The 14,485-nt window shown below is 39.9% G+C and overlaps 1 protein-coding gene across 19 annotated transcripts in view; it reads right to left on the bottom strand.

Moving 5' to 3' along the window:
• Positions 1–491: 491 nt before the first annotated feature.
• Positions 492–14,485, bottom strand: part of LOC108003197 (dystrophin, isoforms A/C/F/G/H) — a 419,614-nt gene continuing 405,620 nt past the window's right edge. For 10 of the 19 annotated variants that reach the window (XM_028669401.2, XM_062070812.1, XM_062070818.1 and 7 more), the window contains 11 exons: positions 7,555–7,814; positions 6,372–6,530; positions 5,310–5,446; positions 4,800–5,004; positions 4,609–4,718; positions 4,206–4,533; positions 4,025–4,136; positions 3,308–3,946; positions 2,986–3,100; positions 2,512–2,619; positions 492–1,756 (listed from right to left, as the gene is read on the bottom strand). In XM_028669401.2, the coding sequence (XP_028525202.2) occupies positions 1,656–1,756; positions 2,512–2,619; positions 2,986–3,100; positions 3,308–3,946; positions 4,025–4,136; positions 4,206–4,533; positions 4,609–4,718; positions 4,800–5,004; positions 5,310–5,446; positions 6,372–6,530; positions 7,555–7,814 (2,274 nt within the window). In that variant the 3' untranslated portion in view covers positions 492–1,655. Of the gene's footprint in view, positions 2,350–2,511; positions 2,620–2,985; positions 3,101–3,307; positions 3,947–4,024; positions 4,137–4,205; positions 4,534–4,608; positions 4,719–4,799; positions 5,005–5,309; positions 5,447–6,371; positions 6,531–7,554; positions 7,815–14,485 lie in introns of all 19 variants that reach the window. The other 9 variants (XM_028669402.2, XM_062070813.1, XM_062070820.1 and 6 more) reach the window with 5 other exon arrangements.

Here is a 14,485-nt window from a genome sequence, read left to right as displayed (position 1 = left end):
GTACGGTAGATCTATTGACGATAAGATACGATATATATTTTTCCATTATTTTTCAGCATCATTTTTCGATATTTTACCGCAGCGTCACGCATACCGAGTGCAATCATGTCTGACCATTCGATCCTTTCTTTCTTGTCGATTCACTTACGGTTTCCATCGAAGGATGATTAAAACCGGATCGAATGGAAACCAGTCAAGGTAACGTCCTTGCGATCCGGATGGTCTGTCGGCAAAGAAATTCGGTATCTCGAGTATTCATCGATCAATCTGCCAATAATTAATTTTCCTTATTTCAAGTTTTCAAGTTTGGTTATCAAAATGTTTGAAATTTATCGTCTTCGGTTATCGAGTATTTTTTAATTTCTTTTATTTCGTTCTATTTTATTTATTTAGTAATTTTCAATGAACAACTTGTCTTCTATTCGCGATAAAAAATATTTATATTTGATCGCAAAAGCGATTTTTTGCTAGAATAATAGAAAACGAGAGGATTATTTTCTAGACAACTTTATTACATATCAGAATACAGCCTACAGTTTGTAAATTAGATGCTTATCGATATACTCTTAAATATAAGTAACATCCGGCAGGCTTAAATAAGAGACATTGCCATCTAAAATTCATTAAAAAATATGAAAAAACGATCGTAACCGGATAAAAAATAAATTTGAAAGTCATAATGCACATTGCTTCGCCTTTATTATTGATTACAAAAAGTCCTCAGCGTGTACGTGTTTGTAACGTGTGTTGTTTCATGTATATATATATATATGCACATGCATATATATATTTCATTCATTTATTTATATATATATATATGTATATGTATATAATGATATGCATGTACGTGTCTCGTGTAACGTAACAGTGTATCATCGTGTATCGATGTAAAGTTCCGTATTTGCAGAAGTACGGGAAGATACCAGGTATTAATCATACCCTCTGCTCTCTTCCTTCTTTCTTATTTCTCTTTTCTTTTTTATGTGTCATCTAAAATCGCATAACATGTACAACGTGTATGTTATTTAATGTCAAGGAAGAGCCCGTGGCAGTGAACAGAATGGGTATGTAAATGTAATCTACGATCTAGAATAGAGTACGTGATTTAATACATTGCTTTTGCATGCATTGTTAATGATATTTCCGTTCGTGTAATTTTCTTATAATCGTTACATTTCATCTTCATCTTTATTTCATCACTTCCATAATAATTTTTTTGTTTTTATTTTAACTAGTAAGCATATATAACAACTTTTTTCTTCTTGCTCTTTATTTTCTGATACGATTATTCTTTCTCAATGATATGACGTGTCAATATGTAATAAAGTTACTCAGGGCGCCGCCAAAGCCAAACCATAATCATTTCAATATAATTTAGCTATACAATTGTATATATCAAAACTTATAAAATACCCAAAACCACTATGGCAGCTAACCCTGACCCTGCATTTTTGCATGATATTTTTCCCCTTTTTGATATGCGTTCAGAGCCATGCATTGGTCATTGATTAAAACATTTAAAAGTTCGTGGATCTCGCGTGCGTGTATTATGTATATGTGCGTGATCAATCGGTCTCGCTCTTTTTTTCTTGTCGCTTTCATCGATATCGTTGAAACGCAAGGCAAATCCTCGATTAGAATCGTGATAATAGCCGTTATTTGAAAGCCGGTGGTGGTGCCCTTTGTCCGTTCGTTTTCGACAAGTCCTCACTGGTCATCACCGTTACCAGTTCACCGACTGCTTTCCCTAAGTCTCCTAAAAGAGAATATTTCAATTTAATTTTTTTTTATTTTCAATTGAATTTCTATTCCTTTGTTTGCTATTTATAATATTGAAGATCACCTTTCCTTTAAGTATAACCATAAAAACATTATCATTTCATATTTAAACATTTATATGTATCGATCCATCACATGCAGGTACAAATACATTGATGATTGATGGAAACACTGCCTGGCGGATAGGTATTCGAGTTTGTGATCGTAGACACGTAGAAGCGACAAAAAAGAGCAGATAAAAAAAGATCAAATATAAATACGATAATGTATAGGGTGGAATGTTGATGATGAAGATGAATCGAATATTTCTTATTTATTATTTTTCTATTAATATCAAATTTTAATTAACATCTTCGTACAATATTTATATGTACTTCTTTTTTTATATTAACTATTTTCTTTCACCCTATACAATCAGACATTAAATTTTTTCATATTAGCGAATGTAGACGATAATATTAAGCCACAAACGATTCTCGATCGAATAAGATTAGACGTATTTCAAGGGACAGTGCGTATAAAAAGAATGAGCGGGAAAAGAAGCATTGATAGTCTCACCTTACATCCATTCTGTGGCGTGAAAAACAGGAAAGCATGGTTATTGTTAAGCAGAAATGAAATCTCGTGCATAAGAAACGTTCGACATAGCAGATATTTTTTTTTTGTAATTTTTGATTACACTACATATAAAAAAATAATCATACTGATTGACACACGAAGAATAGAACGAACCTGCCATATGCAAGAGATTGCCCACGTTGTGGGCAACACTGTGAGAATGCGGTGGCGGTGGTGGCCTCTCTAAACTGCTCACTCTTCCCTCGTTCGAACCTCCACCACCTACGTTCATATACCCATACCAATAAGCTTTATGCTAATCTCTTTGGCACTTTGTGAAACGCTCATTAATATGCAGTTAGTATTTAATAGCGTCAGAAATACCCTGCGCCCACTTATTTTGAATAATGAATATGACTCCAAGGCGTATGCGCCAACATTGTGAATCATTTAAACTCCATTTATGGAGTACGAAAGATTTAATTTATGAGTAAAGAATATTTTTAAATTAAATAAAAAAAAAAAACTGCGAAAAATTAGAGATTTAAATAAGTTATTCGCGTAAACGATGACGCTGATTCGATTCATCATTTCTATGAATAATAAAGTAATTAATAGTAAAACGCATCACATCGTTTTTTATTTTACCTGGAGAATCGTGATAATGTCCGTTCATTTTAGCAGGCGAATCAGTTGCCAATTGAGATGCTGTAACGCTTCGCGTTTGTAATGTGCCCGTCTTCGATGGCGAGGAAGCATTTGGCTGCAAAAACAAATAAGAAAAATAATCAATCATTCATAATTTGGCTGCAAACTCTTTCTAAAACACGTTGAAATTTAAGAACTTCGAAGAACTTCTCTAACTAAAGAGAACTTTAAAGAAGTTTTTGCCTATCTATAAACGTCATCATATAAATTTCACGTTACTATAGAAACAACTATCAAAGTCAACTTTACAACTTAAACGCACCTCGTCCAAAAGTTGTCTGAGTCTCTGCAACTGAGCCTCCAGTTGACGATTATGATCCTCCAGTATTTGCATGCGCGCCTCTAATCTACCCTTGTGCTGTCTCAACAATTTCGCCTCGGCGATCATGTCACAGTCAGGCTGTCGGTTGCCATGGCCGTCTTCGGGCGTCGAGCCCGGTGTCTGTTTCGAGCGCAATCGTTCGTATTCCGCTTGGAGCGTCGCGTTCTCTTCTTCCAGCTCGCGTATCATCGCTTCAAGCTCCTCTCTTTGCTCGGCATCGATCGCAGCCATCACCTGCACGGGGCTTCTTGGCACGTTCACATTGTCGCCGCCGTTCAAGCTCTGGCAATAATGAGCGATCAGCTGATGCTCGTCATCGCTGTCCGGCGTCGAGTTGCTTCTTGTGCGCGACAGCTCGACTTCCGCCAACCGGGATGCGTACATCTCCAGCCGGGAGTGCATGTCCTGGCTGAGGGAGCTATGCTGCGGCGACGGCGCCGGGCTTTCCAACGCGTCTCCCTCCAAAACGGTCTGCACCGGCAGATAACCGACTCTTGGATGCTTCTTGAAGTATCTCTTCGACTTGAATTTATTCCGAAGCGCTCTCGTAAAGTCGCGCACGTCCTCGCCAGATGTGGTCTACGAAATAAACGAGCGTTATTGTTTCGTACTACGGAAGGCATATAAAGTAATGTATAAACGAAGCGTAAAGTTTACCGCGGTGCAATATTCTTGCATCGGATGCGTCAACTTGTGGTTCTTCGCTTTCCTGCCTGAGAAGAAACAGTTCTGGCACATGTCGAAATTGAAGCATTTCAAGCAACGATACCTGTACAGAATTTATTGAGTTATGAAATTTTTCTTTTTTTAATCATTCGAGTGCGAGCACGATAAATACCTGAATCCAATAATGGGATACTCCTTGCATATGTTACATTTCGCTTGATGCTTTGCGCTCTCCGCGGCGGAGAGTCTATGAAGCACAGGCAACCAAACCATACTCTGCGGCTCTTGTTGCAACCAGCTCAAAAAGTGAACCGCCTCTATTTCATTTTTGTCTTTTCCAGCCTTCTCGAAGCAGCTGCGAACGCTCGGCTCGATGTTCGACCCGCCAAACGCCGCCACTTCTCCCAACTGCCTCGGCACTTGGATGCAGTCGTGCAACAATAAACCGAGCTTTCGTTGATCCACCAATCTGTTTGGATCAGCGATCAGCCGGAATAGATCTGGAATTTCGGTTACGCTTCACACTTTCTGCTTTCCGAAAAGGAATGTTACGATTAGAATAGAAAAATACTCACATCGATATTTTTCTTCCAAATGACCCTTGCACAACAGGACCAAACCAACTTTGAAGGAAAGCACGCGAATCTGACCGGTTCGTTGACTGAAATACGACAATGATAATTTACTAATCAACGATTTTGATTACTATTTTCTCAAACGGATATTGAAGCAACAGCATGATTTATTTAATTACGAATATGCTCACCTATCGTACACGTTGAGGAGCCAATTGATGGCCAAATCGATGCACAAGGGGACAGACACTTGCGTCGGGTTGTCCGCCGTTATCACTTCGTACAGGGACGTCAAGACTGTCACCATGTCGGGGATGTCGATTAGTTTGTCGTTTTGCGCTCGGAGCCCGTGCGAATCGAACTGCTCTAATGCGGTGGAAAGGCTCAACATGTCCACTGCAAACAAAAAGTAAAAAATAAATAAAACGGGACATATGGATGGATGGTAATACATCGGAATCGGGGGCTGGAAATATATTTTATTTCAAAGAATGCCGTGAATGAATACCACTGATTCGCCAAGCAAAACGGAATCATGCAAAAGATCAAATCCATCAACAACGACGACGACGACGACGACCATGCGTCATCACTGCGTGGACACGTGATTAATCGAGAAAATTAACGACGATTAATGAACACACACGATAAACAAATTAATTACCGGTGGAGGATCGCTAGTAAATGCCAACAATACTCACGGCACAATCGTTTCTGAACGGTGCGCAGTTTCATAGCGGTCCTGTACGCTGAAAATCGTACTTCGTTCAGATCCGCCAGCGAGGACATCAGCTCTATCATTTTCGGATGATCCCAATGGGTGGTCTCCGACTGATGGCTGCAAAACCGTCGGATTAGACAAACCCGATCCAGGATTAAGAGATTCAATGAAAATTTTCACGCAACAGCCACGGATCACGGAGAAAGGGAAGTTGGCAAAGTTCTCGTGGGAGAACTTTGTTTAATCTTTATTAAATCCGCGGCTGCCGATTCTTGGCCCGAGAGAGGCAAGCCTAGGTTTTAAGAATTTATCCACGGTTCGACGAATTCGCGAATTCATCCGATTCTATGGTCTTCGCGATGATCCGGATATAGGGGCGAACCAAAATCGGCTTTAACTCTCGATTGAGAGACCCGCAAGATGGCGATTCGCGCTGCTCTTTCCACCTGTCTCGCTGGTTATGACAGTTATGGAAAAGTATGGAAGCTAAAGTTTAATCCTTGCCAGCCCGAGTTTTAACATTTCACCGCCAGTTAATATTTTACATCAAGTTGCCTCTCAACGTTTTAAATTACTTTCAGAAAAATCTAATTTAATTTCCCTGCAATCCATATTGAAATATTTCTATTGAAATTGTAATTGTAACTTTTAATAATCTCCAAACAATGCACGGTGTAAACGATACAAAACACGATTCGATCAAGATTAAAACATTTTACTCGACCAATCGCAATATACCGATCAATATTCCAGCTCGTCGATCGAGAGTTAAGCTTTCCTCGAACCGAAATCTAGTCGATCTAAATTAGAATTTCTATCGTTTTATCCATTCGCAAGCTCGACTAAATATTCGTCAAATCTCCAGACGAGATTCCCGCGAACTTCTTCTCCCCTTTCGAATCACAATTGTCTCATCAATTATTCGTTTGTTTGCGTTTAAGATCGCGCCCTTCTCCCCTCTCCTGATCCTGTGGCCCCTCCTCTCCCTCCCTCGATAAATTAAACCGGCCAGGTTTGGCCCGGTGCAAGGAAGATCGATTACTTGATATAGTAAGGCACTTTGGCGGGTGTGAGGGCTCTCTCCCATGGTGGTTCCACGCTGCTCGCGAGGAAAGCCTGGCTACCCGGAGTGCTGCCATCCTTTCCAAATCCGCTTAGCAACTTGTAACGCTCGTCAACCGCCACTTGCAGCACCTTCCACCTGCGAAAACACGCGAAAAACTTAGCTTCCTTCGAGCGATGGTTAAAAAATAAGCAACGATGTCGAGTAATCCTCGCGAATCGTTTTTTCTTTAGGATCATTGCGAAACTTTGAAGAGAAAAGAAACGAGTATTAAGTATACTTTTTTCCTTTCTAACGATAGTAAATATCAATTTAAAACTTTTAACTTTTAATTATTGCAAAGAGCAATATCAATTCGTGATAATTGATGTGTACAAGAGAGTTCCATTTTGTTATATAAATGCCACAATTTGCACACAATATTGTTTTTGCACACATTTCTCTTCGAACGCGTCGAAGAAAAATGATATCGATAGCTTTATCCGCGTTTGAAGGGTGAAATTGAAGGGTGAAGTTGTGCATTTTTGAAAATTTTTGAATGGAAGATTCGTATCGTGAAACGTTACGTTCTACGGACAAGTTATAAGCAGTTATAAGCAGTGTTGCACAACTGAATGGCGTATGCTACGCGAAAAGAAGAATATATAAATAATCGTGGAGTTCGTTTAGAGTTTAGAAGCGAGTATAACATTGTTGTTTAAAAGCTTGAATTAGAATTACGTACGTTGTAATTTGGTGCATCTGGGGAATATTACACAAATTCTCTCTGTTATTCGGCGGATGAAGCCGAGGTTATTAAAATAAAACACATTGTACACATTATGTCGCAATAAATACCGAACCATTTAGCGCGAGTTCCAGATTATAATCGATATCATATTTATTATATCTGTGTTTAAACACACGCGATATCTCGTTTCGTTTCTCTCAATTTCCTCTTAACTTTTTTACTTCTAATAATTCTTTCGAAAGCCTTTCAAAAGTCTTCAAAACTGATATTACTTCCTCACGAAAGTATATTACCGTTTAAAATATCCCATATATCACGTATATACGTGTAATAAGATTCAGGGAAAAGAGCAAAATTTCTCTTTAAGTGGAGCATCAGGGAGATAAATTTGAAATAGGAAGAGGCGTTCCCAGTATTCACGCTTCGACATACCTGGTGTTGAGATCTTCGAGTTTCGCCAGCAAAGCATGAGAAACGATGACGCTGCTCGAGGCGAAGACGCTCGCTTGATCGTTCGCGTACTCGATGCTCCTCTGGATGGGCAACAGTCGTTCGCCGAATTTCTCCAATTGCTTCAGCAATTCCGTCGCCTCGTTCGCGTCGCTTGGATTCTGCCACCCGCTTTGGATCGCCTCGGCGCCGGCCATCCGCGACGAAAGATCCTCCAGCGTCTTTTGGAACACGCATATTTTCTGCGAAAGGGAAACGAAAATTCTCTTTACCCCTCCTTATTCTTCGCCGAGTATAAATTTAAGAGGAAAGAAAAATAAAAAAATTGCTCGAAAACATTCGGCTCGAGCCAAATTGTGACGATAATATTTCAAGAACGAATGAAAGAGAAAGAGAGAAAGAGGGAGAGGGACGAGGGGGATATGCAGTTTGGCAGGCTTAAAGTCCAAACTTTGACGCAATTTCTTCTCGCGCGGAAACTTTCTCGCGCCGATTTAAACGAAACGGTTGGCGCTGCTATGATTTTACCAGGACGTTAAACTTTTAAGTGTATAATACGCGTGATAACTTTTGCTTCTCTCGTTTTCTTTCCCCTCCCTCTGCCCTACCCCCCGTTGTAGTAAACTCCAAGAAAAATTTGTCTTTAATAACGGCGGAACGTCTCTCTGCACGTACTAGTGTTCCTTGGAAGTTGAGTGAGTAAATTTATCGAGGGGGAGAGAAAGGAATCGTTGTATCGTTTGGAAAGGGAAAAAAGGAGAAACGCAGAGAGCATGTTAAAATGATCAAGGTTTCGTATTACTTTTCTCTGTATCACGTTTGTAGTTATCCTTGTAATTCTAATTTCATTTATCTTTTCACATATTCGACATTTCTTCTTTTTCTTCTTCTTCTTCTCCTCTAAATTTTTTGTTGTCGAATTTCTCTCTTTCCTTAATGTTTTCTCGTTGTCCGAAGAATTCTATCTGAAATCCCCTCTGGAATTCTACCCTGCACTGGATGTAGAAATATTTCCAAGTTTCAATCTCATCATGGGAAAGAGAACCTCGAGAAGAGAAGTCTAAGAGAAGTTCTCGGGGATGATAAATTATTTTTCACCACTGATTGTGGACAGACACTGCCCACGAAGTAGTCGAGAAAAGAACTCTCAGAAATAATCAAACAATCGATAGAAATAATTTTAAAGTTAATACAACAATATATTAAGGTTAAGATAAAACTTAACTCGCTATAAACTTCGATAACAATATCGTCAATGCGTCAATGTTGATTAATTTTACACGATCCTCGACGATTATTTTTAAATTTTATAAAAATAAAATTTATCCACGAAATTTCGCCGCACACGCGTTATCGAATAATTTCTACGCAAGAAAAAAAAACATATACACGAGTTATGTGAAAGGGAGATCGATCGTTTCTATTAATATCTCGTCTCGAAAAAAAATGGATTGATTTTGATTCTCGCGGGAAAACATTTATCACACGGATATTAAAATATTCATTGGATAAAAGAAATTTGACCGAGGTTGAACAGGGTTTCCACATATTGTCGGGGCCGAAAATAGCGAACGAGAAACGAAAAGAAAGTTGCAAGTTGTAATTGTCAGGAACGAAGAGGTTTATGGTCATGAAAATAACGTTTACGGTTTACCAGGTTTCGTGCTCTCGCTCGATGGGTCAGTCGTGAGTAATAGTTGCTATTAAAATTCGTTATAAATTGTAGCCAAGGCCCTCGTATTTCGTTGCCGAGAGAGTGCTGATTGCTTCGCGATAAAGACACTAATGGCGAAGCGACGAAAGGATTTCGTTTGGCGATAAACATGTTGGGAAAGATGGAGAAAAATTAAATTTCTTAACGATATATTTTAATGTTGTAAAGTGGATGTAAAAAAGGAATATAATAATATATTCTTACAATTATTTCCTTTTCGATTGAAAGTGAAAACAGAATCAGATGTATTTATAAAATCTGTTTAATTATTATTCAATGTTAAATTTTTTTTCGTTAAGAATTAATAATTGGTAAAAGAAAGGAGGAAGAGCATCGAGTTGAGGAGACGGTTGAAACAATTAGATTTTCCAAGTTCCTCTTTGTCAACCGATAATAAAGTAGTTAGAAAATTTCCGGAGTTTTGATTGAAGTAATTCGGGTAAATTGAATTCCTTCTTGTTTAAACGATTCTCAAACGACAAGCAACAAGTTAATAAATAGTTAATTGAGAGAAGCTACGGGAAATTAAATATTTTTTCCATTTTTTAAATATTCGTATATTGCATATCAGAATTATATCTTGATTACCTCGCGACAATATTCGTATTCCTATTATCTTTCAAGAATTTTTTCACACTTACCTATAAACTTCTCAAATTATTTCCTTATTAAATTTCACAAATTTCCTTATCAAAATTAATATTCTGTTTTATAAAAATACATACAACTCGCTAGTTATAAAAATTGCAGTGAAATAACCATAATTCTGTCAAAATGCAAGAAACGAGCATTGCAACGAACGACTCTATTCTACTCTGCACACTTACATCGCTTTTAATCACTTATTTCTACAATATTCACGTACTTAAAAACTTATTTTTAAGTATTTTCAATTTTTCAGATTTTCCCGAGAATTTTCTTATTCGTACTCCACAAATCCTTTTCCATCGGTGTGCTAGTTACGTAGGATTCGCGATAACCTCCATGTATAATTCTAAAAAAAAAGAAAAAAATCAGCGAGTGAAAAGAGGCCGCCTCGTGGATTCTCCGGACGACGGTTTCCGATGAAAGAGCCGTTGGCGACGGTCGTCGAGATAACGCGCCCTTTTTCCGCTCCGATAAATTACATTCGACGGTGGTGTGCACCCTTTTGCAGACTCCGTCTCGCGAATAGAGGGGACAAAAGAGCCGCGACAATAACCCTTAAACAACACCTAACATCCCTTTCAGGCCGGCCTGACGAAAGCAGCCACGCTTTCCATTCATTCGATTACCCCCCCATTCAACCGTCTCACCCTTCCATCCCACCACCCTCTCTCTTCGCTTAAGTCGCTCTGCCTCTTCGCGGTCGGGAGAACCAACCCACGCGTTGGAAAACACCAGCCGCGACTTGCAACGGAGGAGAAAACGATTCGATTCGCCTTCGATCCACCACTTTGCCTCGATCACGTGTTTCGCTTGTTCTTTCTTCTTGGTTGAAGGAGGGGGCGAAAGGAATAGGATTTATCGTAGGATGGATCGTTCGGTGACATCCGATATCGTCGATCTCTTACTTCAATTCTTTTACCTAATATTTTACATATCTCCTATTTTTTTTTTCTTCGGCGCGTTCTAAAGAAATTCTTCAAAGAAATTCCGGAGAAATTTCTTGGCGTTTCTTCTTTGTTGATAATAATCGAAGAAAATGGAAATGGATTAGAGTCGTCAGAGATTAAATTAAAATTTTAAAATTTTGTTTCATCAGATCCACGTAGGGCGATTAGATTTGGATTAACGTTACTATTATTTTAAAAAAATCCTCGAAAAAGTTAAAACGACGAAGAAACCAAGCTAATCCCCAAAATCGTGCGTTTTGGGGTTAAGAGGGTGCTCCACGCAAGGTACTCTCGAAAAATTCGAAAATAATGCATCAAGCGAGAAATTATACGAGGGTGTAAGAAAGGGGTAACGAGAAGAACGGACGAATAGAGGACAGGATGCAACGGAGGAGGTGGAGAATGGAAAACAATAGGCAGAACGAATATAGAGAATAGAAGGAGAGAGAGAGAATGGAAGAGAGAAACGAAAGGAGAGCTCGAAAAGGGAAAAGGGTCGGTTGGAGGAAAGAGCAACGAGGGGAGAGCGAAAGAAGGAGAGCGGGAGAGGTGAAGAGTGGAAAAGGGTTGGGAAAAGTCTGCATTTGCATTCCAAATAAACGTCGACGACGGACGCTAAATCGCTAATTAGTCGTCCCGCTATGAAAGTACTTTAAGCGGCGCTTGTTCGGCATCCAGAGCGCGTTCTTAAAGCGGAAAAGCGAAGAAAAAGCCGCGGGAAGGAAAGTCGATTCGACGACCCCCGGAAGTTGGCTCTCGTGATGTCGTCAAAGTGACGCCATCGGGGATTCGATGAAACGCCGTACACGTTCTCCCCCTTTCTCGTCACTCGTGGGTCACGATTCTCATAAAATAAAACAAACGTACGTTTAACCAACGAATCGTTCGCACCTTGCACGAGATATCTTGCATAAAGAATCTCTTCATTCACGGATTAGAAACTCTATTTCGCACTTTAATTGGATAAATTATAATAAAAATATCTTAAACTTATCGAAATCGTGCCTGAAAGATAAAAATCCGAAAAAAAAAAGAATGTAGGCAAAAGAAGCGGAGCAAGTGAATTCACACTTTTGACCGTGTTTACAAAATCGCTAAATGACGATCGGATCTGAAGCAATTGTCGATCAAGGAGCTAAGTTCGAGAAAAACTAGAACAAATTTACAGTATCCTTTTTCAAAATCTCGCGAATACTTCGATCGAAATTTATATATATATATACGTAGAAAAGGAGAAAAGAAGAAAACGATTGGAAGGTGATTTCATCCTTTCAGTCCTGGCGAGGATTTAATCCCAGGTGATAATAAATCGTGGGCGAAAAGAGCGCGCGCGAGCTTAAAGTGACGCGTCGTAAGACGAATGCACCGTTGAAAATAAGATTGCACGGCCATCAATACGGGCCAGAAATGTCCCAGCGAGGGCGGGGGGAAACAGGAGGAACGGTCGGTTGGAGGCGGAGGACGAAACAATTTTTCCTCCGCTTGGCCGTCTGCAATGTCATTTATTATGTAGCCAACCGGACAATTAAAGTTAACTCGGCCGTGCTTTACTCTCTTCCTCCTCTTCCTCCCCCTCCTCGAACGCGCGACCTCCTCGCCGTCCCCGTCGCCGTGTCGTGTTCTGGCCAACTTCTTCGCGGAATCCACCGAGCTAATTGTCTGGCGCCGTTCGATGCTCCCAGCTCCGCCGTTACGAGCGCCGTTCGATAATTAGCGTCGCGCAATTTTCTCGGCGAGATCCCCAGATGCAAACGAATCGCGTCCGCCGATAAACTGCGAGTTGGTTCGGGGATTCTTGGGGATCGGTGATTCGACTGAAACACGAGTTTGAACGCCAAGTCTTTTCCTTTCTTTCTTTCTTTCTTTTTTTTTCCAACGATTCCTCGCTTAGATTTCTTAGAATCGGCGGAACTGTGACCAATGGGAAAATCGTCGTCAAGATATTGCATCGATGAGCGAGTGATTCTATTATTACATCGCGAAGCACGTCTTTCTTTCTCCTTTTTCTCTTTTTACCAAAGAAGAATCGAAATAAGTAAATTGCGACACTTAACGAGTAAAAGAAACATGAATAATAATAATAATAATAATAATATGATACGAATCAAAATAAAAATAAAGAAAAGAACGCGAGAGGTTTTAAAGATTCCGTTCGATGAAGAGCTTCGGTTATCCCATCTTGGCATGTTGGTGTGGTTAAAAACATTCCTCGCGTGATATTATTCCATTGAGAGAAGAAGAGCTCGCGCCGTAAATTCCTACCTTTCATCGGGGAAGAGAGATAGAGAAAGAGGGAGATAAAGAGAAAAAGAAGAAAATATCTATAATAAGATCTTCGTTGAAATCACTTGGTTGATCACGTTGACGCAGCGTATCAGCTCCGAGGTAAATAAAGTTATCAAAATAAGCGTCAGCGAGATCGAGAATGAAACGAAAGGAATAAAGAAAAAAGTAAGGGGGATCGTGGAAGTGGCGCGTGGAAGGGGAAGGAATTGAAAGAGTTAAGAAAACGTATGACGGTCGCCAAATACCCTCGCGTAAATATTCAGTTTTCCCGGTTCCTGATATTTATTAGATTTGCCGTGGAGCCGGACAAAGAGAAGGCCTGGCCTGGGGTGACTAAGCGACAATATTGTGGCGCCTCGACGTTGGCAACACGCCACGTGCATCTATTATAAATCTGGCCTCGTAGCCCCGCCGAAGTACCCTAGACCTTCACCTTACACTTCTCCTCGCCACTGATTCTGACCCAGCGTTCGATCCATTGTCCGGATAAAACAACATTTTTGATGCCAGACCTGATCCGAATACCCTTCTATTTTTTCGCCGCGTTCACCGACCGTTCCGTGCGAATCGTTGTTCGAATTTTTTTTTTCTTTTTCTTAGAAACATCTTCGAACGTGCGCGTACGATGCTTTGTTGCGATCAAGTTCGAGTGGGAAAATGATCGAAACGTAAATGTTGCACACCAACCTTTCTGTCGTATATCGCTACTTGCTCGTGACGGATCGTTGTAGAATCGTTCTTTACAAGAAAATGTTCTCGGCTGTTTGACAAATACCGCTCCTTCAGCGAATACCGTTTCCTTTTTGCCGATCATTCGCTCACTGGTACGAATAAGATTCACGGAAGAACATCGTTCTTAGAATTTTCGAGAAAATTTCGCGAGCATTGATCCCAAGATGATAACAATAATAATTATAATAATCTCGTTTTGCAATCATTCGAACACATTTAACCCATTTTTCTCGTTTCTACAATCGAAATTTCCCGAGAACTTAATTAATATACGAGTTATATATAAACCCCCCAAACTAGGAAGAAAATTAATTTCGAATCGCGTCGCAAAAATTAATTCGGACGTATCTAGGTTAATCACGTTTCCCTTTTCTCCTCTTATAAAATAACGCGAAGTCGTAACTTCCGTTGGAAATTTCTATCACCCTTCTCTCTCTCTCTCTCTCTCCACCAGTCGAGCGACCAAGTTTAAATCCGTTTGTCACCGGATTTATATATTCCGGGGGAACATTATTACTCATCTCCCCTTTTCGTGAAATCGAACGGAATTAACAGAACACTTGCGTCGTAACGTAACGCGAAGAAT

The sequence above is a fragment of the Apis cerana genome, linkage group LG1 (assembly GCF_029169275.1).
Source record: "Apis cerana isolate GH-2021 linkage group LG1, AcerK_1.0, whole genome shotgun sequence".
Classification (NCBI taxonomy): domain Eukaryota; kingdom Metazoa; phylum Arthropoda; class Insecta; order Hymenoptera; family Apidae; genus Apis; species Apis cerana.
This window is presented reverse-complemented; position numbering and strand designations above follow the sequence as displayed.